This window comes from Panthera pardus, unplaced genomic scaffold, assembly GCF_024362965.1.
Source record: "Panthera pardus isolate Hobbes unplaced genomic scaffold, ASM2436296v1 HiC_scaffold_13, whole genome shotgun sequence".
NCBI classification, from domain to species: domain Eukaryota; kingdom Metazoa; phylum Chordata; class Mammalia; order Carnivora; family Felidae; genus Panthera; species Panthera pardus.
The window spans coordinates 16,617,926-16,645,455 of NW_026526688.1; the positions used below are offsets into that span (position 1 = coordinate 16,617,926).

The 27,530-nt window shown below is 36.1% G+C and overlaps 1 protein-coding gene across 1 annotated transcript; it reads left to right on the plus strand.

The window, feature by feature from the left end:
* The first annotated feature begins 1,743 nt into the window (after positions 1–1,743).
* Positions 1,744–21,446, plus strand: CUNH4orf47 (chromosome unknown C4orf47 homolog). The gene is made up of 7 exons (XM_019422268.2): positions 1,744–2,272; positions 3,972–4,191; positions 5,434–5,571; positions 5,674–5,749; positions 10,608–10,787; positions 17,722–17,882; positions 21,207–21,446. The coding sequence occupies exons 1-7, from the start codon at positions 2,173–2,175 to the stop codon at positions 21,253–21,255; spliced, it is 924 nt and encodes a 307-aa protein (XP_019277813.1). The 5' UTR covers positions 1,744–2,172; the 3' UTR covers positions 21,256–21,446.
* The last annotated feature ends 6,084 nt before the right edge of the window (positions 21,447–27,530 follow it).

The window sequence follows — 27,530 nt, forward strand, 5'->3', positions numbered from 1 at the left end:
CAGGGAATGGGGTTCCTATGGTGTCGGATGTGGGTGATAGTGGACTTTGGGGGGCCACGTAAAGGATCTGAGTCCCTGTAACAGCACAGGAAGCCCTTGTGGTTGGGCAGTGGGATGGAGCTTTGAAACAGGCTGCAAATGGAAGTAGTATATCCCGGCTGACTGACGTTTATTTTTATTTATTTACTTTTTTAATGTCTATTTTTGAGAGAGAGAGGGAGAGGCAGAGAGAAAGGGAGACACAGAAACTGAGGCAGGCTCCAGGCTTTGAGCTGTCAGCACAGAGCCTGACTCCGGGCTCTAACCCAGCAACCATGAGATCATGACCTGAGCTGAAGTCAGGTGCTTAAGTGACTGAGCCACGCAGGCGTCCCCGCCTCTCCCCCTCACCCCCATTTACTTTAAAAATATACCTGATGAGAGGAAGAAGTGGAATGGGTTGGGGGGAAGGAAGCATTTCTTCTTATGCTGTAGTTTTTTTTTTTTTTTTTAAAGTTTATTTATTTTGAGAGTGTGCATGGGGGAGGGGCGAGAGAGGGAGAGAGAGAATCCCAAGCAGATTCCTGGCTATTAGGATGGAGCCAGATTGAACTCATAAACTGTGAGAGCATGACCTGAGCCGAGAGTCCCATGCCCAACCCACTGGCCCACCCAAGCACCCCCTAAAGCTTTAAATGGAATCTTTGCTTGCCCCTTGATACTACGTGTTAGTAAAGATTCATGCTCAGAGGAGCGACAGTTCCAAATAGGCACACCTGTTTAGTGTCACTGAAATTCAAGGCAAAAGGTAATCACCTTGAATTATAAACTGGGAAGCATAAGCCAATGCTTGTTTTATTCACTAAATGTGTGCCCAGTACCTAGATCTGCTTGGTACTTAAAAAATCCTCTGATGAAATGGAGGCAAATCTTCCTTAACTCTTTCTTTCTAGAACACGTGTAATTAAAAAACAGAATCTAAACATTTGTTTAATGTGATATTTCAAAAGAAAGGGGTGCCTAGGCGGCTTATTCGGTTAAGCGTCTGACTTCGGCTCAGGTCATGATCTCATGGCTCATGAGTTCTGCTGTTAGCGCAGAGCCTGCTTCGTATCCATTTTCTCCCTCTCTCTCTGCCCCTCCCACACTTGTGCTCTTTCTCTCTCTCAAAAATAAACACTAAAAAAAAAAAAAAAAAGGGAAATTCACAGTTGCAGTATGCTCTTTAACAAATACTCTTAATTCGTGGATTTTTGTTTGTCGTGTTGTTCTTTATTTTAATCTTGCCTAGACAATGGTCCTTTCCCACCCATCCCCTTTGTGAACTAATTTTGCCAGGGACACATTTCTTGTATTCATTTAAACTTGAAGAGACTCAAGAACTGTAGGATGTAACACATAGTAATTGTGTGTGTTGTGCATTCTGAAAAACTGTTGTGATTTCCAGTATGAGCGACAATGCAGTATGTTTAAATCATTTGATCTAAACTGAGAGTGTCCCGCCTTATATAATTATGATTTTTTTTTTAATTTTTTTTTTCAACGTTTTTTATTTATTTTTGGGACAGAGAGAGACAGAGCATGAACGGGGGAGGGGCAGAGAGAGAGGGAGACACAGAATCGGAAACAGGCTCCAGGCTCCGAGCCATCAGCCCAGAGCCTGACGCGGGGCTCGAACTCACGGACCGCAAGATCGTGACCTGGCTGAAGTCGGACGCTTAACCGACTGCGCCACCCAGGCGCCCCTATAATTATGATTTTTAAATCTACTTGGAACTTCTCAAAAGCAGGATGTATCTGCAGTGTTTATACCACACTACACAGTGACGATTTTATCATTTACCACAGACGAATGGCAGTGCAACGGATGCTGTCATACACATTTCTTTGTAACGTGTGGATACTTTACCTGGAGAATTTAGGGGAGGGTTCGTGGTGCTAATTTGGGAGGGCCATTGCTCCCCTCCAGCCCCTCAAAGTAGATTCTTTCCCTATGTCATTTGGGACCATTGTTTTATAGTGAATGCCCACTCTCAGACTGAAAGTAAATTGGACTGAAACTTAGCAATCACCTTTTTCCTAAACCTTTTCCCTGTATTTTTCAATGTAAGGTAGGATTTTGCTATAAACGAAATAGCCGCAAGGAACCTCTTGAGGTTGTCCGTATAGAAAGCACCGCCACAAGCAGCAGCCATGCCTGCAGAAGGAGGGAAGACGGATATGGAGAGGATTGGCCTCTTCAGTGAGATGGAGTATGTTACTGTTGGCGATAAATATGTGTCCTCATTTAATCGTAAGTATATCTGGTTTTCTTTACAGCCTAATAGTGGGTGTTCTATAGGAAATTTTGGATTTAATATTTGGGTTAAATGATATTTTTAATGCTCTATATTTTAAGGCATTAAGTTTTATTTATTTTTTTTTATTTTGAGAGAGAGAAGGAGAATGAGAATGAGAATCCACTGACGAACTGTGAGATCGTCACCTGAGCCCAAATGAAGAGTCAGATGCTTAACCCACTGAGTCACCGAGGCTCCCCTTAAAGCATTAACTTTAAAGTCGAGTAAATTTATGAAATTTCAGTACAGTTAAGAGAGAACTTAGTTTCGTAAGAGCAGGAAGCTTCTTTCATTGGGATACCCTACTTTCTTACATTCTCTTCATAGATAATTTCACTTCTTTCCGAAGGTGCATGGCAGTTTTCTCTCAGAATATTTTGCTCAGATGGGACACTGCTATGCAAGCAGCATTTACGTTTGCATCCCAAAAGGCCATCCATGATTACTTTCTTGAAGAATGAAATGCTATGTGAATAGCTGAGGGAGTTTTAGAAGAGTCATAAATAATAAAAAGAGCTAAAGTAAAATAAAAATTTTATATGTCTTAGTTAAATTTCTGGCTATTCAATGACTTCTTTGTTACAATTAGAATACCCTGACATGAAACATCTCCAAGATATATTGTTAAATAAACAAAAAAATCAAGGTGCAGAATAGTTTATTATATAGCATGCTAAGCATTAAAAATGGAAAAGGGTATATATGAAAATATTCATTGGGACATGCCTAAACATTCTCTGGAAAACAAATATCACAAATTCCCTTGGGAGAGGAAGTGGGTGGCCGAGTATGGAGGAAAATTTATTGTAAAAACATTTATATTACTGCATTTGGAACCATGTGAATATACTACCTTTTCAAAAATTTAAGTTAAAAAAATCAGTGATACAAATTCATATTTAAATAACTAGTTGCTTTAAGGATTGTTCGCACTTCAAAAAAGTTTTCACATTGGTGAAGGACTTCCCAAATTGAGCTCTTCTAGATCTAAGTTATAATAGAAGTTCTACATATTTATAAAAACAACGTTTTAAAAAATTGGCCACTAGTACTTCATTGTATAAATATAACACATTTATTTATCTGCTTTCCTGTTGGTGGACATTTGAGTTGTTTCCTGTATTTGAATATTATGAATGAAACTGCTATGAACATTCCGGTTCATGCCTTTTAGTGGATATAGACACTTATGTGTCTTGAGTATATATCTAGGAGGGGAATTGCCTCATTTTGATTATGGAACACCATTCCCTTCAACCTAAACACACACACACACACACACACACACACACACACACACACACTCATACACATGTACTTACTGATGATCTCACATGGTGTTTCCTAATATATAGAGAGGGAAGCATTAGATTAGATGATTGTTAGGGTCTCTCCCAGCTCTAAAAGTCAGAGTCTATAACCAAGACCTTGATCTAATTATTAAAATATTGTGATGGAAACCTCTTAGGTCTTATTGTCAATGTGGTCTATAATGTAGAGCTTTCAGTGAGCATTTTGAGACAGCATTTTAGAGCTCAAAACTCAAAATTAGAGTTGGCCCAAATCAAAGTTTGAAACTTTTCTCAGTTGCTTTTCATGTTCTTTAATTATTAGTGAGCTCAAAATGATGATATTCCTAATTTATTTTTAAAGGACCCTTTAATGACGCTGCAAGCAAAAATAAACAGATGCTACCTGGGGGATCCAAAGCAATGTCAAATCTCCAGGCAGGTTATTTTGATCCCCATTTTGTAAGGATATTTGAAGGTGAAGGCTATGTAAATCTGAATCAAGTGAGGAGACGGCATATGATGGAAGAAGCCAAAAAAAACCTAGGCAAAGCCTTCCTCCCTAGTAATGGAGATAAAAAGCCGTAAGTGTTTGGGGGAAAAGTCATAAATTCATTTCCTACACCTTTCTCTCCTCTAGCCCAAATCAAGTATTTTTCTAGAGGACTTACTTAAGTATGATTGATTTTTTTTAGAGTATGATTTTTAGGATGAGCTTATCTCAGGTGGAGACAGTTATATTGGATGATATAAGTTGACGGGTAGTTTTAGTTAAGTAGATCCTCATCTCATTAAATTTATGCTTATGACACTGCTATTAGTTTATATAATAAAAGCCAGATAAATAATGCAAATAAATTTGTTTGAAAATCTTGAAAAAACTGCCTTGGGTCATCATTATCTGTGTCCTTCACTATTTTTTCTGCTTTGCAAAAATTTTTTAGAAAGTATAAATAAAAATTGTAAAATTTGGTGAAGCCTTTTTTTTGATAAAAAGTAATTTATCAAGACATGCTATTTAAAAACAATTGTAAAGGTAATGCATGGACTTAAACAATATTTTAGTTGTGACAGTTGTCAATGTGAAGTTTCATTTTTTTTTTTTTCTTAACGTTTTACTTATTTTTGAGACAGAGAGAGACACAGCATGAACGGGGGAGGGGCAGAGAGAGAGGGAGACACAGAATCGGAAGCAGGCTCCAGGCTCTGAGCCATCAGCCCAGAGCCCGACGCGGGGCTCGAACTCACGGACCATGAGATCGTGACCTGAGCCGAAGTCGGAAGCCCAACCGACTGAGCCACCCAGGCGCCCCTGAAGTTTCATTTTTTTATCTTTAAACCATTGAACAAAGAAAATCATATAGTCTGTTATATCATATTATTTGGCTGAGCTTTATAATAAGATGCTAATGCACACTCTATAATGTTGACTGTCTCTGTAGAATTTATGAAAGATGAGGATTGGTTGAAGGCCAGTTTTGTGCTTGTGCTATTTTTTTGAGGTTAGTAAAACTGCAATTTTCTGAATTAATGGAAACTATTTTCACTTCCTAGAGATTGTGAAATTTTGTTTATGTGGAACATTTAAGATAAGCATAAAAAATTAAAAACCTCTCATCTCAAAATTTGTGACTTTGAAAAATGGGCGAAATAAGACTAAAAACTAAAAAAAAATGGTTGCTTTTTTCTTGCCAGTGTTGGGCAAGTCAATTCCATTACATATATTTTGCTCCTTTTTCAGTCATTTTTTGTGAATCGTGGTCAAATATGTATAACACAAAATTTGCTGTTTTAATTTGCTCCGTTTTTTAAAAACTGTATTTAAGATGTGGGTTAGGAACCTACTATGGCACGATAGGCGGTCCGGTGCCATTCTTCAGCACACAGTTGAAACCCAGAGACAAATATGAGGTACCTGGAAAGAATTTATACACAAACCCGGGAAAGAAAGGAACAGGATATGGGTAAGATACTTTTCATGGTTTCATATAATTTGTTTTGAAGTTAAATAAAATTTAAAATTTCTGAATCATGAAGTCACTATTACTTAATTTTTTCTTCCTTAGCTATGCAAATATTACCATAGGTAAACAGTTTTCACACTCTGCTGATTTCTACGATGCACCCAAACTAAATTTTAAGGTAAAATAATCTAATTTTAACTTTCTTCAATCTTTCTCTTAGTTGAAGTCGAGAATTCATTTGTGATCTAATTATGGATTGCTTTATTTTATCTATATTTGTGTTACCAGGGCAATGGTAGACCGATATCTATGAATTGTGATAATTTTACCTTTTTGATACTAGATTCCCATATCTCGCTGTAGATCTTCTCAGCTCTTCCCAGGATGAGCTTTTATCTCTTGCTAATTTACTACATCTACCTTATATCTCTCTAAGCTAGCTGTGAGACCTTTCTTACTTGGCCTAATCAGCTATACCTATTTTTGAGTAGAGGAGTCATGTCCTAACCCTTAGGACACCACCACACCCTAATATGTTGTGCGTAAGACAGTAGTGGTGGTACTTTTGGCCTAATCAAGCCATTCTGGTAAATGAGTGGAATGCAGGAGTGATGGGAGGTAAGAAGGTGGAAGGTAGAGAATGGATGAACACCTACAGAAGAGAGAGTGATAGGATGAGAAGAGAGTGCTCACTATACTAAACCACAGAAATAAAAGCTAAATGTACTGGTATATGCCTCTACACTCATTTTATATAATCTTCGACTTAGAACGAAACATAGTCACTTGTTTGCAGAATGCCTACATGAGAATGAGTAGAGGAACCCTTGTAAATATTGGGACACTGTCAACATAATTTAACAATTTCCATATAACAAAAAAGCTGGTATTAATGAAAAGTCAAGTTTGGACATTAAACAACAGAAATTAAATAGCAAGCATTTTATTAGTTTTTGTTTTAGGCCTGCAGTCTTCCAACAATTACGCTGTGGTGACTTTAAGCAGCAGTGGGGCTACGAGATAGAAGGATAGTGGCCATTTTTAGTGTGTCCACACTCAAGCAAAGTTTTCTATTAAATTGGGCAGAAATCTCGGTCATTTAATAATAATAAGCATCTTTGTTTCTATGTGTGGATTATTAGAAAATTAATGTATAAACTGCTTTTCATCTGTAGGAATAATAATAATACATGATATAAACATATACAAGGCAATTTTATCAGTGGCTCAGTAATGAGTCTTTTATCCTAAATTTTATGTGGTAAGATACTTTTCTCTCCTTATTGTAAAGTTCTTTTTTTATATTCAGAACGTATTATTTATAAGTCAGTTATTTTATATCCTTGGACTTTCTAAAATTAATTCTGAAAATAATTTTAAAAATGCATTCTTGCTTTTTCTTTTAGAATTTAATTTTTAATTTTAATTTAATTTTTTATTTTTTTAAATATGAAATTTATTGTCAAATTGGTTTCCATACAACACCCAGTGCTCATCCCAAGAGGTTCCCTTCTCAATGCCCATCACCCACTTTCCCCTCCCTCCCACCCCCCATCAACCCTCAGTTTATTCTCAGTTTTTAAGTCTCTTATGGTTTGACTCCCTCCCTCTCTAACTTTTGTTTTTTCCCCCTTCCCCTCCCCCATGGTCTTCTGTTACGTTTCTCAGGATCCACATGAGAGTGAAAACATGGTATCTGTCTTTGTATGACTTTATTTCACTTAGCGTAACACTCTCCAGTTCCATCCACGTTGCTACAAAGGGCCATATTTCGTTCTTTCTCATTGCCACGTAGGACTCCATTGTGTATATAAACCACAATTTCTTTATCCATTCATCAGTTGATGGACATTTAGGCTCTTTCCTTAATTTGGCTATTGTTGAGAGTGCTGCTATAAACATTGGGGTCCAAGTGCCCCTATGCATCAGTACTCCTGTATCCCTTGGGTAAATTCCTAGCAGTGCTACTGCTGGGTCATAGGGTAGGTCTATTTTTAATTTTTTGAGGAACCTCCACACTGTTTTCCAAAGAGGCTGCACCAGTTTGCATTCCCACCAGCAGTGCAAGAGGGTTCCTGTTTCTCCACATCCTCTCCAGCATCTATAGTCTCCTGATTTGTTCATTTTAGCCACTCTGACTGGCGTGAGGTGATATCTCAGTGTGGTTTTGGTTTGTAGTTCCTTGATGAGGAGTGACGTTGAGCATCTTTTCATGTGCCTGTTGGCCATCTGATGTCTTCTTTAGAGAAGTGTCTATTCATGTTTTCTGCCCATTTTTTCACTGGATTATTTGTTTTTTGGGTGTGGAGTTTGGTGAGTTCTTTATAGATTTTGGATACTAGCCCTTTGTCTGATACGTCATTCGCAAATATCTTTTCCCATTCCGTCAGTTGCCCTTTAGTTTTGTTTAGTTTAGTATTAAAATTTTTTTTTTGATGTTTTATTTTTGAGAGAGAGAGAGGGAGAGAGAGAGAGAAAAAGAACAATCAAGGGAGGGGCAGAGAGAGAGGGAGACACAGAATCCGAAGCAGGCTCCGGACTTTGTGCTGACTGCTCAGAGCCCACTTTTGGCTTGAATTTGTGAACTGTGAGATCATGACCTGAGCCTAGCTGACTGAGCCCCCAGGGACCCCTTCGTTTAGAATCTTAAAGAGATTACTCCACTGCATTCTTGCTTGATTATTTCTGACAAGAGATCCCTTGTTATGTTGATTTTTGTTCTTCTCTATGAACTGTCTTTTTCCCTCTGGTTACTTTTAAGATCTCTTTATCACTCATTGAGCAATTTGATTATGATATGCCTTGGTCAGGTTTTCATCTTGCTTCTTGTGCTTGGGGTTTATTCAGCTTCTTGGATCTGTGGGTTTATAGTTTTCATCAAATTTGGAATGTTTTCAGCTATTATTTGTTCAGTTATTTTTTTCTGTCCTTTCATCTTTCTTTCCCTTCTCCTTCAGGGACTCCTAGTACATATGCATTAGATCTTCTGAAATTGTCTCACAGTTTACCAGTGCTTTGTTTGCTTTTTTTTCCTTTTTAATTCTCTTTTTCCCTTCTTTGTATGTCAATTTGAATTGTTTCTTTTCCTATGTCCTCAAGGTCACTAATCTATTTTAACTACAGTGTCTAATCTGCAATATCCTGTGTATTTCTAATCTCACACATTGTACTTTTGCTCTCCAGAAGTTCTGTTTGAGTGTTTTATAGCTTATGTGTTTCTGTGTGGCTTTATGAGCATATACAGTTTAATTACTGTTTCAGTTTCCTTCTCTACTAATTCTAACATCTGTGTTCTTGGTTGATTTTGAATTCTTAGTTTTTCTTCTTGGTACAGGTCATATTTTCCTGCTTTGCATGGTTAATGATTTTTGACTTAATGTTAGGCACTTTGTCATTTACTTTGTTGAGTGCTGTATATTTTTGTATTCTTATAAAAATTCTTGGGCTTTGTTCTGGAATGCAGTAAAATGATTTGGAAACAGTTTGATTTTTTTCAGGTCTTGCTTGGTTTCAGATTTGTTAGGTGGGACAGGAGCAATGCTCAGTCTAGGACTAATTACTCTGTACTACGGGGGCCACCCCTTTCTGTGTGCTCTACCCAGTGCCCTGGGACTCATGTTTTCCAGCAGAACTGATGGAACCAGAACTCTTGCCAGCTCTGTGATAAGAGCCAGACACTGTTACTTTTAGTCTTCTTAGGTGGTTCTTTTTTTGGCTTTGAGTAGTTTCCTCATATATGTGCTGATTTATACTACACTGAATGCTCTAGGGCAGGGGTTGGTAAAACAAACACAGTATTCTAGTAAAACGTGACCATACTCTAGCCAAAGGTGTTCTTTAAAGCCTTTCCTCATGATAACCTGCATCAGAATCACCTGTGGTGACTAAAATGATAGATTTTTAGGCCATATAGCAGACCAAGAGGATCTAGAAATCTCTGAGAGAAGAGCTTGGTATTTTATATAACTTATCAAGAGATTCCTATGAGAACTAAAATTTGAAAAACACTGCCCAAAAAGATAAATGGAATGGTTAAAATTATCATTACCACTGTGATATGGAAGAGGGGAGAGATGATCAGCAAGAAGGGGTAAAATTTCTATGAGCTGGAGAAAGGACGAGGGCAAGCAAAAACAAAGAAAAAGATAAAAAAGAGTGAAAAATCCTGAAAGTGTTACAGTAGCATTCTTGGTAATGCAAGTTTGTCTTCCCTGGATTAACTATCTATTTTAGATTTCATTTATTAAACATTTTCAATTGTTTGTGGAATGACAAAATACCAAATTTCATATTAGAAAAAAGTGAAAAAAGGTATTAATATTCACTTTAGTTGCCTCTTCAAATCTATATTTCATAGCATGAAATTTTTTTTCTACTTTATTAACAGAAATTTTTGTAAGTATTGTCCCATAGAGAAGATTGCAAAATGGAAGGGAAAAAATGACCTCTGTTTTGCTTGAATACGAGGTAGTTAATATAAAAATGTTATAAAGAGTAAGTATTCCTCATTTTTAGAAGTAAAAACTGACAGTTATTTAGGGCCCACCACATGCCAGGTACTTTATGCACTTAATTGCATTTAATCTATACAACAGCATTGGGTGTGTGGAAGGAGAGATTATATCATCTACAGTTGAAGAAAATGTAGCACTAACAGGGTAAGTAAATTTCCCAGAGTCCCTGAGAAATGCTAAAAAGCACAAAGGAGTTGTGATTTGAACAACAAAATCCTTTTTCTTTACTGCATCATACCACCCAGATAATTAATTTAGATTTCTTTAGGTGATAAATAGATCTCTGTACTTGAAATCAATTTATATCTAAAGAGAGCATTCATACTTGTACCTGTTCATAAGTGAGGCATATCTTTTGTATCATAGAAACAGAACATAACAAAGGAATGTTTTAAAGAAGTGAACCCAGCAGTATAGCTATAAAACATCTACATGCTTATGTTAAAATTTAAAAGAAAATTTGACTGTTACTTCTAATGTGAATAATTTATGTCCCACAATTTCAAACACTCTGGTTTACAGAAGGAGAATGAAGAACACCATCGTTTAGTTAAAGGAACACCTTTCAAATCAAATCTTTACCCAAGGGAATATTTTGACACGAATCCTTACTTGTTTGAGAAAGCTTTACCACCAATTAAAAAAACAGAGAAGAAAGAATTACCTGCACACCCCTTTAAGCCTTCTTCTCCTGGTAAAAAGGTAAGTTAAAAATTTTAGAATGAAAAAATATTAAGCGTTATAAAGAACTGTTGCCTCTTTATGTCATTTTGTTACCCATGTAAATAATAAACTTTTGTTTATTATTCACACTCTTATTGAATCACGGTAATAATTGTGAAACCTCTTTTAACAAAATTAGGAAAAGTCACAAAGCATGGCTAGTATAGGGAATAATGAGTTCTTGCAATGAAATAATCATTAATTATTTCAGAGGCATTTGAATTTATAATGGATTTTCTAAGTACCTCTCTAGATTTTAGGTATAATTTTTCACAAAACCATGAAAAGCCAGACCATCTTTCAAGTTTTGAAATTGTTGTTAAAATGAACTATCTCCTACTCTGTTGGTGTTTACAAGTATGAATAAAAATACAAATGCTTCTTTGGTTTATAAACCTTAGTTTATACTTTGTTTTGTCTTTTATGTATCACCTGTTCATTTTCCCTGCTGATTTTCTATTAGGATATTTGTCTTTTTCATATTGATTTGTAAGATCGTTTCATATATTAAGGATATTCTTTTGTCATTGTGTTGAAAACAATTTTTTTGGCTTGTTAAGTCTTTGACTTTTGTTATGGTATTTTGTGCTATTCAGAAGTTTAATAATTTGATGTAGTCAAATTTATCAGTTGTGCTAAGTTTGATGACATTCTCAGAATCACTTTCCTCACCACCAATATTAGAAAAATATACATTCTTGATTTCTTCTATTAGTTTTTTCCTTTTTATTTAAATATTCATTTGAAATATATTTTGAAATAAAGAGCAAGGTAAAGATTCAGCTTTTATCTTTTCAAAATCCAATTTTGAAATTAGGAGGACCCTTTGGGGAGGAGGATATGCTCTAGATCTTGATTGCAGTCATGGTTTCTAGGGTAATACACTGTCAAAACTCATCGAATTGTAAACTTTAAATGGGTGCAGTTTATTGTACATGAATTAGACTTAAAAACTGATTTTTTTAAAAAAAAAGCCAGTTGTTCCTAGCATCACTGATGGAATAATTTTCAACAGCACTGCTTTGAAATGGCATCCTTATCAAATCAAAATTAGCATTTCCATTTTATTTGATGTTTATTTCTTTTATTAAAAAAATTTTTTTTTAACATTTATTCATTTTTGAGAGTGAGAGAGAGCATGAGCAGGGGAGGGGCAGAGAGAGAGGGAGACACAGAATCTGAAGCAGGCTCCAGGCTCTGAGCCGTCCGCACAGAGCCCGATGCGGAGCTTGAACTCACAGACCACGAGATCATGACCTGAGCTGAAGTCGGACGCTCAACTGACTGAGCCCCCTAGGTGCCCCAATTTGATGTTTATTTCTACCTGTATGAAACTACTTTTAATTACCATTGCATTTTAATTTGGGGTGGTCTAGTTTCTATCTTGTTACTCTTTAAAAAAATTACATTGGCTATCCTCCCATATTCTCTAGAACTTTGAAGTTATTGTCTAAAGTGCTGGGGGAAAAAAGACTTTGGTATTTTGCTAAAAAGTTAAATCTTTAGATTTTTGGATGTCTTAGCTTGCTTGCTCGCTCGCGCACTCATTAATTAATTAATTAATTAAAAGTTTATTTATTTTGAAAGAGAGAAAGAATCCCAAGCAGGCTCTACACTGATGTGGCGCTTGATCTCCTGAACCGTGAGATCATGACCTAAGCTGAAGTCACAAGTTGTACACTTAACCGACTCAGCCACCCACACACCCCTCAGCATATTTATGATTTGAGTCTTCTGATCTAGAAACAAACTGCTTATTAAAACTTTTATTTCCCTGGTAGAATTCTAAATCTTGCTTCATACAGGTTTATATGTTTTATGTTTTGTTCCTATTTATTTTAAGGCTCTTGTCAACAATTTTTTTCCTATTATATATTCCCTTATGTAATTTGTCTTTATCAAAATATTTGATAATTGGCCACTTCATTAAGTTTTCTTATGTTCTAATGGGTATTATGTTGATTCTCTTTAGATTTTCAGATATGTGATTACGTTATCTGCAAATAATTTTGCCCAATCCTTTCCAGTATTTGTAGCTTTTAAGTCATGTTCATGTCTAGTTGCTTAGCATAGCAATAGTTGTCATCATTTGCCTTAATCTTGAATTTACTGAATTAGTTGAATTTACTCTAGTGTTTCATTTTTATAGATGCCAAAAAAAGGAATAAATTAGGAATGTATGTAGAATGGTACTGAATATTTTGGTTTAATCTATTTAGACCATCTTTTTTTTCTTTCTTTGACTTGTTATAAGGTGAATGATGATAAATTTCTCGGAATGAATTCTGCTTGGCTATGTTGTATTTAAGTATAATACTTTATCTTATTTATTAATATTTTAAGTATTTTTGCATCAATAATTTTAAGTGTAACTGGTCTAATTTTTTTTTTTTTGTATGCTTTGTTTTATCTTGGTATAAGTAGGTGTTAGCGTCTTAAAATAATCAGGGAGATTTTTTTATTTTTCTGTGTTTTGTAACAATTCAGGTAACACCACAAATAACTGTTCCTTACAGGCTTGAAAGAATTCTCATGGAAAATGTTCTGGGCTTAATTTCTTCTATGGTGCCTTATCTGATTTGTATCTCTTTTGAGTCGATTTGACATTTATATTTTCTTTGAAAATAATTTCATTTATGTTTTCAAATTTATCAACATAGAGGTTTACAAAAATGTTATTTTATATTTTTGGTTATTCCATATATGTCTACTCCTTTCTCAATCCTAATTATAATGTAGATTTATCTATTTATTTTGTAAGGCATCATCTGGTGGTTTGGTTTATTTATTTACCATGTATATTTTTCCTTTTTTTTTTTCTTTTTTTTACTTAATTTTTTTTAACTTTTATTTGTTTTTGAGAGGGGGTGGGGGAAATGGCAGAGAGAGAGGGAGACACAGAATCTGAAGCAGGCTCCAGGCTCTGAGCTGTCAGCACAGAGCCCAACATGGAGCTTGAACTCACTCGAACTCACCAACCCTGAGATCATGACCTGAGCCAAAGTTGGATGCTTAACTGACTGAGCCACCCAGGTGCCCCTATATTTTTCTATTTTTAATTAGTTCATTTTGCTTTACCTTTATTAATGAACTTATTTTACTTAAATTTCCTTATTATTTATTGCTCTTCAAAAGAATCTGTGTCCTCTACCTGGAAAACTTGAAATATTACAATTATATCTTTTAATTGAATTAAATTTTCATGTATATTTGGCATAGATATTGTAAGATAATGGATGCCTATTTAAATTGGTTATGATGGGGCGCCTGAGTGGCTCAGTCGGTTAAGCGTCCGACTTCAGCTCAGGTCACAATCTCAAGGTCCGTGAGTTCGAGCCCCGCGTCGGGCTCTGGGTTGATGGCTCAGAGCCTGGAGCCTGCTTCCAATTCTGTGTCTCCCTCTCTCTCTGCCCCTCCCCTGTTCATGCTCTGTCTCTGTCTCAAAAATAAACGTTAAAAAAAAAATTAAAAAAAAATAAATTGGTTATGATGATTCTATAGAGTTTTCTTGGTAACTATGTATAAAGATTAAAATTGTGGTAAATCAGCTTAAAAAGTCAAAGCAAATATTTGTTTTGTGTACAGTCAAAAAATAATTTTGACTAACTCCTTACTAGATCTAAGAAAAGTATAAAGTAGGTCATATTTTCCTCTCACCTTCTGTTTCTATGTGCTACTCCTTGTTTTTAAAAATTTTTATTTTTTGTATCTTTTTCATCATTGACCAATATTTAATGAACTCATGTCAGCCTCCCTGTTGAACGAACCTTATCCTTGACCTTCTCTTCTGAGCATGCTCTGGTTCTGAGCCCCAACTCCTTTCTGTATCAAAATATACATGACAGGTCTTATTCCCTCGGTAATAAACTCACCCCTTAACCAGATGACAGCTTGATCTGGTGAACTCTCACTAAGATATTAATATTTGGGGCTTCTGGGTGGCTCAGTTGGTTAAGCATCCAATTCTTGACTTTAGACTCAGGTCATGATCTCACAGTCTGCCTTGGACTCTCTCTCCCTCTGCTCCTACCCTACTCACGTCCAACCCCCCTCTCAAAATAAATAAATAAGCTTAAAATTAATAGACAAATACTAATACTTGACAATAGTTTAGAATATTACCTTCCCATAAATATTTGCATTTTAATAGAGGACTTTTGAAAACTACAATGTCTTGCCCCCATAAAATTGGTGGCAGGGAGACTGCTGGTGTTTGAACAGTGTAGGCATACTTAGTTTTATTGCGCTTTGCTTTATTATGCTTCGTACATACTGTGTTTTTTTACAAATTAAAGGTTTGTGGAAATCTGTGTTGAGCAACGTGATTGATACCATTTTTCTGACAATATTTGCTCACTTTGTGTCTCTGTGTCACGTTTTAGTACTTCTTACGTTATTTCAAACTTTATTATTATTATATTTCTTATGGTGATCTGTGATCGGTGATCTTTGCTGTTGCTATTGTAACTGCATGGAGGGGTGCTATGAATGCCACCCGTGTAAGACAGCGAACTTAATTAATGCACGTTGTGTGTTCTTACTGCCCTGCCGACTGGCTATTCCCTCATCTCTCTCCCTCTCCTTGGGCCTCCGTCTTCCCTGAGACACAACAGTATTTAGATGATGCCAGTTAATAACCCCACAATAGCCTCTAAGTGTTCACGTGAAAGGAAGAGTTGCATGTCTCACTTTAAATCAAAAGCTAGAAATGATTAAACTCCATGAGGAAGTCATGTCAAAAGCTGAGACAGACTAAAAACTAGGCATCTTGTGCCAAACAGTTACCCAAGTTGTGAACACAAAGGAAAAGTTCTTCAAAGAAATTAAAAGTGCTACTCCAGTGAATACATACATAATAAGAAAGCAAAACAGACTTCTTGCTGATGAGGAAAGTTTTGGTGATAGAAGATCTGGATGGAAGATGAAGCCAGCCACAAGATGTCCTTATGCAAAGCCTAATACAGAGCAAGGCCCTAACTCTTCAATTCTGTGAAGGCTGAGAGAGGTAAGGAAGCTGGAGAAGAAAAGTTTGAAGCTAGCTGAGGTTGGTCCACTAAGTTGCAATCTCCATAACATGAAAGTATAAGGCAAAGCAACAAGTGCTGATGTAGAAGTTGCAGCAAGTTACCCAGAAGATCTAGCTAAGGTAATTAATGAAGGTGGCTATGCTAAACAACAGATTTTTAATGTAGATTAATTAATCCTTTATTGGAAGAAGATACCATCTAGGACTTTCATAGCTAGAGAGGAGAAACCAATGCTTGGCTTCAAAGCTACAAAGGACAGGCTGGCTCTCTTTTTAGAGGCTAATGTAGCTGGTGACTTTAAGTTGAAGCCAGTGCTCATTTACCATTCCCCAAATCCTTGGTCCCTTAAGAATTATGATGGGGTGCCAGGGTGGCTCAGCCAGTTGAGTGTCTGACTCTTGATTTTGGCTCAGGTCATGGTCTCATGGTCATGAGATCCAGCACCACGTCAGGCTCTGCGCTGAGTGTGGAGCCTGCTTGAGATTCACTCTTTCCATTTCTCTCTGCCCCTCCCCTCTGAAACAAATAATCATTTGATAAAAAAAAGGATTATGATAAATCTCTGTGCTATAAACAACAAATCCTGGGTGACAGCACATCTGTTTATGAAATGGTTTACTGAATATTTTAAGCCTGCTGTTGAGATCTGCTCAGAAAAAAAAAAAGATTCCTTTCAGAATAGTACTGTTTATTGACAGTGCGTCTGGTCACCCAAGAGCTCTGATGGCAATGTACAATGAGATTAATGTTGTTTTCATGCTTGTTAACACATCTATTTGGCAGCCCATGGATCGTGGAATAATTTCAACTTCAAGTCTTATTATTTAAGAAATACATATCATAAAGCTCTAGCTGCCATAGATAGTGACTCCTCTGATGGATCTGGGCAGAGTAGATTGGAAACCTTCTGGAAAGGATTCATATTCTAGATGCCATTAAGAACATCTGCAGTTCATGGCAAAAGGTCAAAATATCAACATTAATGGGTGTTTGGAAGTTGATTCCAAACCCCATGGATGACTTGGAGGCACTCAATACTCCAATGGAGGAAGTAACTGCAGATGTGGTGGAAATAGCCAGAGAACTAGAATCACAAGTAGGGCCTGAAGATGGGACTGAGCTGCTGCAATCTCATGATAAAAGTTTGATGGAGGAGGAGTTGCTTCTTATGTCTGAGAAATGAAAGTGGTTTCTTGAGATGGAATCTACTCCTGATGAAGATACTATGAAGATTGTTGAAATGACAATGGATTTGAAATATTATATGAACCTGGTTGATATAGCAACAGCAGGGTTTGAGAAGATAGACTCCAATGTGAAAGAAGTTCTGCTGTGGGTAAAATGTTATCAAACTGCATGCTACAGGGAAATCATTCATGAAAGGAAGAGTCAATCAGCATGGTAAACTTCATTGTCTTGTTTTAAGAAATTGCCACAGCCACCCCAACCTTCAGCCACCACCAGGTCAGTCAGCAACTATTAACATCAAAGCAAGAACTTCCACCAGCAAGAATATTCTCACTGACTGAAAGCTCAAATGATATTTAGCATATTTTTAGCAATAAAACATTTTAAAATTAAGGTATGTACATTGTTTTTTTAGGCACAATGCTATGGCACTCTTAATAGACTATAGCATTGTGTAAATATAACTTTTATATGTAGTGGGAAACCAAAAAATTCATTTGACTTGCTTTTTTGTGATATTAATTTTATTGCAATTGTCTGGAACTGAACTCACAATATCTGTGAGGTATGTCTGTATAGACAACTTTAAATGTAAAACCAACTCCATAGTGCACAAATATGTATGAACTTCTTCAAAATCTAATTTTGTTGGAAGCATTTTACAAAACTACATTAAATTGTCTCATTTTTATTTGTAGGCTGGCGGAATGAAGGCAGGAACGTTTGATCCTTACCCTTCACATTCTGCTGACCCTTATGTGGTTAAATTGACTTCCAGCAAAGGTGCTAAGATTTTCTATCCACCAAGTGGACCAAAGAGCAGACCAACTGAAAGTATAATGACTTTGAATGTCAAAAGGTAGTAATATGTTACACTTAGACTATAAACCAAGAAAAATTGTTTTTGACTTTTAGATTCCTTCAAAATAATATCTTTTATTTATATGTACTTCAAATAATGACAGATCTGGATGTCTTTGGAAATCTCAGCTCCTTTTATATAGAAGCTCTCCCTTAGAAGTTCTTTCCCATCTTCTAAAATTTTCTGTTGAAAAGCTTAATTTATTTTTTCTGTTCATAATTTTTACTTTTATTCATTTTTTAATTTATTTTTCTTTTCTGTATTTTATTTATTTTTTATAATTTACATCCAAATTAGCACATGGTGCAACAATGATTTCAGGAGTAGATTCCTTAATGCCCCTTACCCATTTAGCCCATCCCCCTCCCATAACCCCTCCTGTAACCCTCTGTTTGTTCTCCATATTTAAGAGTCTCTTATGTTTTGTCTTCTTCCCTGTTTTTATATTATTTTTGCTTCCTTTCCTTTATGTTCGTCTGTTTTGTATCTTAAAAGTCCTCATATGAATGAAGTCATATGATATTTGTCTTTCTCTAATTTCACTTAGCATAATACCCTCTAGTTCCATCCACGTAGTTGCAAATGTCAAGATTTCATTCTTTTTGATTGCCGAGTAATACTCCATTGTGTATATATACCACCATATATATTCATTCATTCATCCATTAATGGACATTTGGGCTCTTTCCATACTTTGGCTGTCATTGATAGTGCTGCTGTAAACATTGGGGTGCATATGTCCCTTCAGAACACCATACTTGTATCCTTTGGATAAATACCTAGTAGTGCAATTGCTGGGTCGTAGGCTAGTTTTGTTTTTAGTTTTTTGAGGAACTTCCATACTGTTTTCCAGAGTGGCTGCACCAGTTTGCGTTCCCACCAGCAGGGCAAAAGAGATCCTCTTTCTCCGCATCTTTGCCAGTATCTGTTGTTGCCTGAGTTGTTAATGTTAGCCATTCTTTTTTTTTTAATTTTTTTTAATGTTTATTTGAGAGAGAGCGTGCGTGCACGTGCACACACACACACACACACACACACACACACACACACACACACGAGCGAGTGGGGGAGGGATAGAGAGAGATGGAGACACAGAATCCGAACAGGCTTCAGGCTCTGAGCTGTCAGCAGAGAGCCTGATGTGGGGCTCAAACTCAAGAACCATGAGATCATGACCTGAGCTGAAGGCAGACACTTAACTGACTGAGCCACCCAGTTGCCCCAGGGATGTCCACTCTCCCCACTGTTATTCAACAAAGTACTGGAAGTCTTAGCTAGTGGTGGGTCTTTCATATAATGGCTTTTATGATCTTGAGGTAGGATCCTTCTGTCCCTACTTTCTTGAGGGTTTTTATCAAGAAAAGATGCTGTATTTTGTCAAATGCTTTCTCTGCATCTATTGAGAGGATCATGTGGTTTGTGTCCTTTCTTTTATTGATGTGATGAATCACATTGATTGTTTTGCAGATATTGAATCAGCCCTGCATTCCAGGTATACATCCCACTTGGTTGTGGTGAATAATTTTTTTAATGTATTGTTGGATCTGGTTGGCTAGTATCTTGTTGAGGATTTTTGCGTCCATGTGCATCAGGGAAATTGGAGTATAGTTCTCCTTTTTAGTGGGGTCTTTGTCTGGTTTTGGAATGAAGGTAATGCTGGATTCATGAAAAGGGTTTGGAAGTTTTCCTTCCATTTCTATTTTTTGGAACAGCTTCAAGAGAAAAGGTGTTAACTCTTCTTTAAATGTTTGATAGAATTCCCCTGGAATCTGTTCATAATTTTTAAAGCAAATCTATAGCACCTTACTATAAGTTGCTTGAGACTGTTTACATATTTATTGTTGAGTTAGCAGTACATGTTAACATTGTTTCTCAAAGGGAGTTTTTGATCTTTGTTAAATTATTATCTCTTTGTGGCTTCCAGGCTCTCAGTAATTGTGAGGAATTTTAATTATGCTTAAGACTTCTAAGTTTGAAATAATCTTTTATGAAATCTTCTAGGAAACATTTTGGTTAGTTAAAAATGCTATTAACATCACATTATAATACTTCGAATGAAATATATTATTTAAGTATCTTAAAAGTTCAGTTTTATCCAGGTTTTGTGCACTCTTAACACTGAAAAGAAGTTGTCAGGAGTTCAGAATATAAATTAGGAAGGGACAATCCATCATTGTCTTTTGGTGTGTGTGCAAGATCGTGAATAAATGGAAGAATTCATTTGATTACCTTTCCATTTATTCATTGAAAAAGTTTTAATGCCAAATAAGCTAATTTACATATTTCTAACTTCAGTGTAATCATAATGGATTAAGTAAAGGACACCAAATTCACCTTTTATAAAAACCTCTCAGTACATCTGTGTCACTTGTGGACGGGGATTATAATGCCAGTCTTACGATCCTATCCCCAAAATAAGACTGCCCATCATTATTTATATAATTTAACTCTTGGCTACAGGCATAATATTCTATGGGGGCTAGTTGGTGGAAATTGAAATATGTGGAGTCTTTATTTCATGTCCTTTGATCTTCATCCTTCATCAAGTCACCTATCTATTAGTACTCTGTTCAACTTGATTTATGTAATATAGAACAGAGAGTAAAATTACAATTTTCTTTATGACACTCACCCTCAAATAGATGAGATTCTTTTGGGAAGCAAGGGGAAGTTTCCGGTTCTTTGTGTGTTCTTTTCTATCCAGAGAACAGAATTGAGAAAGTTCTACAATATATATGTTTGGAGCAGAGAAAAGAAAAGAATAGCTGATTGCTTTTTTGGAAACTCTGTTTATCTTCTGTTTAGTAATTTTGAATTTATTGAAACCCTTTCTTTTTATATTATCACAAGTATTATCCTAAGTCAAATTTTAGATTTTTTTACCCTGATTTTAAAACTAATAAACCTCTGGGTGGTATTTAAAATTGGTCCCATTAAACAATTTTCCTTATTTATTTATTTATTTACTGACTGACTGACTGGCAGAGAGGGCAAGCAGGGGATGGGCAGAGAGAGAGGGGGAGAGAGAATCCCAAGTAGGCTCTGCACTATTGGTGGGAGGCCCAAAATGGGCCACAAACTCACAAGCTGAACCATGAGATCATGACTTGAGCCAAAATCAAGACTCAGATGCTTAACCGACTGAGCCATCTAGGTGCCCTCCCAATTTTTTCCTTCTTGAATTACATTTTAAGTGAAACTGTTTAATTTGGTGAGAGAGTTTGGTTTTGGATTAATTTATTGCAAAACCTTTTTACGAGAATACACAGATACATTACCTGCACCTATAAAATTAAATGTGCATTTATTTTCCAATTTTAGGGCACTAAATACGAAGAACTACAAGACTGCTTCAGTACAGTCCTGTTAGCATCTGGAAGACAAATGGCTTTCCAGGTCCTGACTACCAGTAATTCATTATCAAGTGCTAATTATTTGAAAATAACATAAGATATGGAACAGGTGTCTCAGGCATTTAAGATATTTAAGCCTGCAACTCTAATATTCTTCCTTGTTTTAGTACTATTTCTTAACGAATAAATAGTATTTGTTAATAATTTAGTATGTGATTGCTGATCTTTGCGTATATCTTTCTCAGGAGAATATGATGCTTACACATTTTATAAAATCTTGAACTGTAGTCTTATCATTTGAAAGCTTTTAATGTTAAAAAATTGCAAGCTTGGAGAGCAGGTGTGGAAGTTGGGGCTGGAGGGGTAGAAAGTGCACATTAAATTCTTACCTTGTGGCTCTTGGGGGTCTTTGAAAATTGGATTGATAGCTTATCCAAGTGTCCTAGCCAATATACTGCATATATTCATGTATGCATATTTTAAGTGAGGCAAATGTCTTCATTTATGTGGTCCTCATACCTTCTATTTATGGTCTTTGTAAAGCTTCATATTAGTCAGTGGCAGCCCCAGGATGAGTTGGAGGTAGGGAGAATGGGGAATGCCCTTTTAGTTGAGTATCTTACACAAGTACAAAGTTACAAGACGGATGAAGTTTGTCTTTGGTGTTCCTCTCACGTGCATCTATAGCTGTCTAAAGCTGCGTCTTCCAGAACACCCCCTCTTGGTCTTAACCTCTTGGTCCCGATTATCTCTTTTTCACTCACCCTACCACTGTAGAAAATACCTGTTGTTCTTAAAAGATATGATTTAAATACATTACTGTAATTCATGGTCAGGTCTTTATCAACAGCCCTTATTCAATTGGGGGTGGTGGTCATAGTCTTTAAAAAGGGAAATTTATAATATCTATTAATGTAATATATTGGGGAAGTTATTTTTTAAAAAAATTTTTAACGTTTATTTATTTTTGACAGAGAGCGAGACAGAGTGTGAGCCGAGAAGGCGGGGGGGTAGAGAGGGAGACAGAATCTGAAGCAGGTTCTGGGCTCTGAGCTGTCAGCACACAGCCAAACACAGGACTCAAACCCATGAATGGTGAGATCATGACCTGAGCTGAAGTCTGGAGCTTAACCTACTGAGCCACCCAGGCACCCTGGGGAAGTTATTTTTGATCCATGGTGATTTCCTTAGTACTTGTCCCTTTGCCATCCGAGTCTTCTCAGAGCTGGAAATCAGAATGTATAGAGGCTGCAATACTCTTCTTTTTAACCCCCCACTTTTTTTTTAAGTGGGAGACTATTTTAAAGGGATTGTAGATGGTACAGAGAATTTTTACTATTGTAAAATCTATACACCATATAGATTTATTTTCACATCTCAAACTATTTACATTTTTCTAAAAGAGTGTTTAAAAATCTTTATTTCCTACCCAAAGGACAGTGTGGAATGAACATCTTAAAGACATTATCAAGGGTATAATGTGACCCAAAGGGAATACATTTGCCTTTAGGAATAGTTTTACCAGGTACGCATAATTGAATAAAAGTCATATACTGATAAATGTTACCAAATAAACCTTATGAATATATGTATTCTTTTGAGATATTAGGTTTATATTTTCAGGTTTTATTAAAATCTAAATAGATGCTTATTTTCACCTGTGCCTTTGTTAGCTATAATTAATTTTTTTAATGAGCCTCTAATAGCAATGCACACTTCATATAATATTGATAGATGGGAATGCTCATCTAATGTGTTATTGAGGGTGTAAGAAGCAGTATGACAATTGGCAGAGCTTATTTAGGCTTTACCTAAATGCATTGTATCCCTTTACAGAAAAGCAAATGCAGAAACCAGTAACAGGAATAGTGAGGCATGTAGAAAAACTAAGATTTTTGAAATGATGAGTGACAGAGGAACACACACACACACGTATACACATTTGGTTTAAGGGGTATAAACTATGATGTCCACTGATTGTTTTGTTACAACTTATTGCCTCTTAATGTTGAAGATACAACAATACAACATTAGGTAGTTTCTTGTGAAACAACTTTTTTCTTTGGACTCCGACACGAAGAGTTACAAGGTAGTGGGCACTGACATTTTATCTCTTGACAACTCAGGCATCTAGTTATCTTCCCTCCCGTGATGATGCCTGTATATGACTTGAGAAGTTTTCTGCAACCACCTTCAGTGGATAATGGAAGACATAGGCTTGCTCAGCAGCTTTTAATCTCTGCTAGGAACCATCCTACCACATCTTTTGAAGGCTCATAATTGAAACAAATGTTCAGGATGTTAACCTGATCATGGAAGAGAGGCTTAACTTGAAGAGAGACCAACAAGAAGCTCCAACAGGAAATAGAAAGTTAAATAATAGCATATATTTTTGGAAATCTTATCCTGGTTCTTCAGACTGCCTGCTCCTTTTGTATGCTAATGTTGTGGGACATAGATGAAGAATAATAAGTCAGATTCAGCCTATGACAGGCTGTGTAAATTGGAGCAAATCACACAAATCTTGAGACCCTTTCTTCATTTGTCTTGTCTACCTGGAGGAATTCTCATGAAGACCAAATTTAAAATACATTGTGAGCTATAAAAAGTTATATGTAAAACTTAAAAAAAAAAAACAAACTAGTTATTACCTGTCAAATAATTTGTTGTAAATAATTTCCAATGTAATTTGTTAATTTGGATTTTTCATCAGTCATAACTGAATATGGTCTTTTGTTTACAATGCTAAAAATGAATTAGTAGCTAACACTTATATAGTGCTTACTGTATGCCAGGTACCATTCCATGTGCTTCACATATTAATATGTTTATATTTCCTAATCACTTAATCTTCATTTAACAAATGATGAAAAGGAAGCAGAGAAAAGTTAACTTGTCTAAGGTAGCACCACCAACCGTGACAAAGCCAAGTGGTCTGTCTGCTTTTGACTACCTGTTACTATGTTTTGTCCCCAGGACACTTTCCCAATTTTCCACAAAAATAATGATTCTTCCTAAATGGCTTCAAGTCACATTATTCGTTCTGCAGCCCGTATCAGAACTAGAGAGCAGAAGGTGGAAGTTACTTACCAGTAGGAAATCAAGTATAGAGCACAAATTAGTTGACAAGGAGGAAAACGGGGAAAACTTTTCAATTTATTCCTCTGTACACCTTATCACAGGTCACAGGTTGCAAGCCTGTGGGAGATAGCTAGAGAAATGTAGTGTATCATTCCCAAATTTACATGTGATTTTTCAAAAAAACAACAATATCGAATCATTACACTTCAGTTAGGAAGAGACCTAAATGTCATTTTGTCTAAATTCTTTAAAATATTCCTACCAAGTGAATGCCCAACCTACATCTGACACTCTCTGGTATGATAACATTGCCTTCATTTAGCGTTCATTCAACAAATATTGAGTGCTTACTCTGCTCCAGGCGTGGTTCTAGGCCCTGGGATGCATCAGTAAACAAAAAGACAAAATCTCTGCCTTGCATTTGTTTAGGTAGAGAGCTAGTAGTAACACCAGGTAAAGAGAAGTGCTGTAAGGACAGTAATGCAGGGTAAGGAGATAGAGACTCATGGGGGTATGTTTGAACTATTTTTTAAAGGATGGTTAGGGAAAGACTCTGAGAATGTGACATTTGAGAGAGACCTGAAGGACATGAGGGAGTGGGTAGTTGTTCCAGGCAAAAGGAATAACAGATGCAAAGACTTTGAGGCAAGCATGATCTTAGAGTGTGGAACAACAAAAAGCCCAATGTGCCTATAGCAAATTGAGAAAGGTAGGGAGCATTAGGAAACTAGAGAATCACATAGAAACTACATCCAGAGGGTCTGTAGGTCAAAATCAGGACTTAGGATTTGGTTTTGAGTGTTATAAGAAGCCATTGAAAGTTTTTGGAATAGGCATGCTATATTAATGATTTACATTTAACAAGATCTCTTTGGTTGATATTTGGAATATTGACTGTAGTAGGGTAATGTGGAAGCGGGAAGGCCAATGTAATAGAGAAGACTTAGTGATGGCTTAGACCAGGCTGGTAGCAGTGGTAATCCTTGGCCAGCAGTTTGGCAAATGTTTCTTATGTGAAATTGAAATCTGTCTCCTTAAAGTTTGTACTCATTAGCCCTTGTTCTACTACTTATAGATGTATAGGAAAAAAAAACCCAGTGCTTTTATAAAGGATAACTTCACATATTTGAAGGTAACTTTAATTTTTCTGGTTGTTTCTTATGACATGTTTTTCAGTTCTTTCACCATTTAGTCCTTTCCTGCATAGTGATAATGTGTCTCTTTTCAAAAGAATGAGGCTTAGATTAAGCATACTGTTTTTTAATTTTATTTAATTCCACATTAGTTAACATATAGTGTAATAATGGTTTCAGGAGTAGGATTTAGTGATTCATCACTTACGTATAACACCCAGTGCTCATCCCAACAAGTGACCCTCCTTAATGCCATCACCCATTTAGCCCCACCTACCTCCCTCCATCAATCATCAGTTCTCTGTATTTAAGAATCTCTTATGATTTGCCTCCCTCTCTGTTTTTATCTTATTTTTTCTTTCCTTCCCCATGTTTATCTGTTGTGTTTCTTAAATGCCACATGAGACTGAAATCATATATGTCTTTCTCTGTTATTTCACTTAGCATAATACATTCTAGTTCCATCTACATCGTTGCAAATGGCAAGATTTCATTCTTTTTGGTGACTGAGTAATATTTCCTTGTATATTTAACATCTTTACCCACTCATCAGTTGATGGACATTTGGGCTCTTTCCATAATTTGGCTGTTGTTGATAGTGCTACTATAAACATCGGGGTGCATATGCCCCTTCAAATCAGTAGTTTTGTATCCTTTGGATAAATACCTAGTAGTTTAATTGCTGGGTCATAGGGTAGTTCTATTTTTAATTTTTTGAGGAACCTCCATACTGTTTTGCAGAGTGGATGCACCAGTTTTCATTCCCACCAGCAGTGCAAAAGTGTTCCCTTTGCTCAGCATCCTCGCCAACATCTGTTTCCTGGGTTGTTAATTTTAGCCATTCTGACAAGTGTGAAGTTGTATCTCATTGTGGTTTTGATTTGTCTTTCACTGATGTTGAGTGGTGTTGAACATCTTTTCATGTGTCTGTTAGCCATCTGAATGTATTCTTTGGAACACTGTTTATGTCTTTTGCCCATTTCTTCACTGGATTATTTGTTTTTTGGAGTTGAGTTTGATAAATTATTTATAGATTTTACATACCAACTATTTATCTGATATGTCACTTGCAAATATCTTCTCCCATTCTGTCGGTTGCCTTTTAGTTTTCGTGACTTTTTCCTTCGCCGTGCAGAAGCTTTTTATCTTGATGAGGTCTCAATAGTTCATTTTTGCTTTTGTTTCCCTTGCCTCCAGAGACATGTCTAGTAAGAAGTTGTTGCGGCCGAAGTCAAGGAGGTTGTTGCCTGTTTTCGCCTCTAGGATTTTGATGGTTTCCTGTCTTACATTTTATTAGGTCTAAGTTTCTTAGGTCTGTTTTTCAATTGTTTTTTTTTCTTTCTTTTTTTGAATTAAGTACCTTATTTTATTTTCTATCTTTGTCAACTGTTAACATAGCATGTAAGCCTGTAAGTTTTCCATCTTATTCTTTAGCTTTGATTTTTATTACATATTGATCCCAGTTTTAACTAATCATTGGGAAGTTAGCAAGATAATGGAAGGCATAGGGTATTCCAGGAAAGGGAAACAGCATGTAAGCCATCATGATAGCTCAAAACAACATGACACTTTCAAGAAATTACAAAATATTCAAGGTGAAGATGAAAGTTGAGAAAATATGGCCACCATTGTACATTTCATTCATTCAATCAACAAATATTTACTGAGTGCCTACATAGTGTGTGAAGCACTATGGTAGGTGCTAGTAACCATAAATAAAATAGATATGATCTTATGGTACTTATAATCTCACAGAGGATATGGGCATTAATAAATATTATAAATATTATAAATGTGAACTAAGAAGGTGTTATTTGAATACATACCAAGGTGACCTACCTTCGTCTCAAATATCAGCAAGACCTTCTTAAGGAAGGATGGTTCAGAAGAGATCTGAAAGTCTATAAGTCAGAGTTAGTAAAGTAAGATGATGATAGATGGTGGGAAAGGTTCCAAGCTGTAGAAAATGGATAAATCCCTCCCAGGCAAGGGACAACCTGTGTATCATTTTAAAAAGTGAAATAGATCTACCCTAGCTAGAATGAAAACAGCAAGGGAGAATAATAAGTAATGAAGTT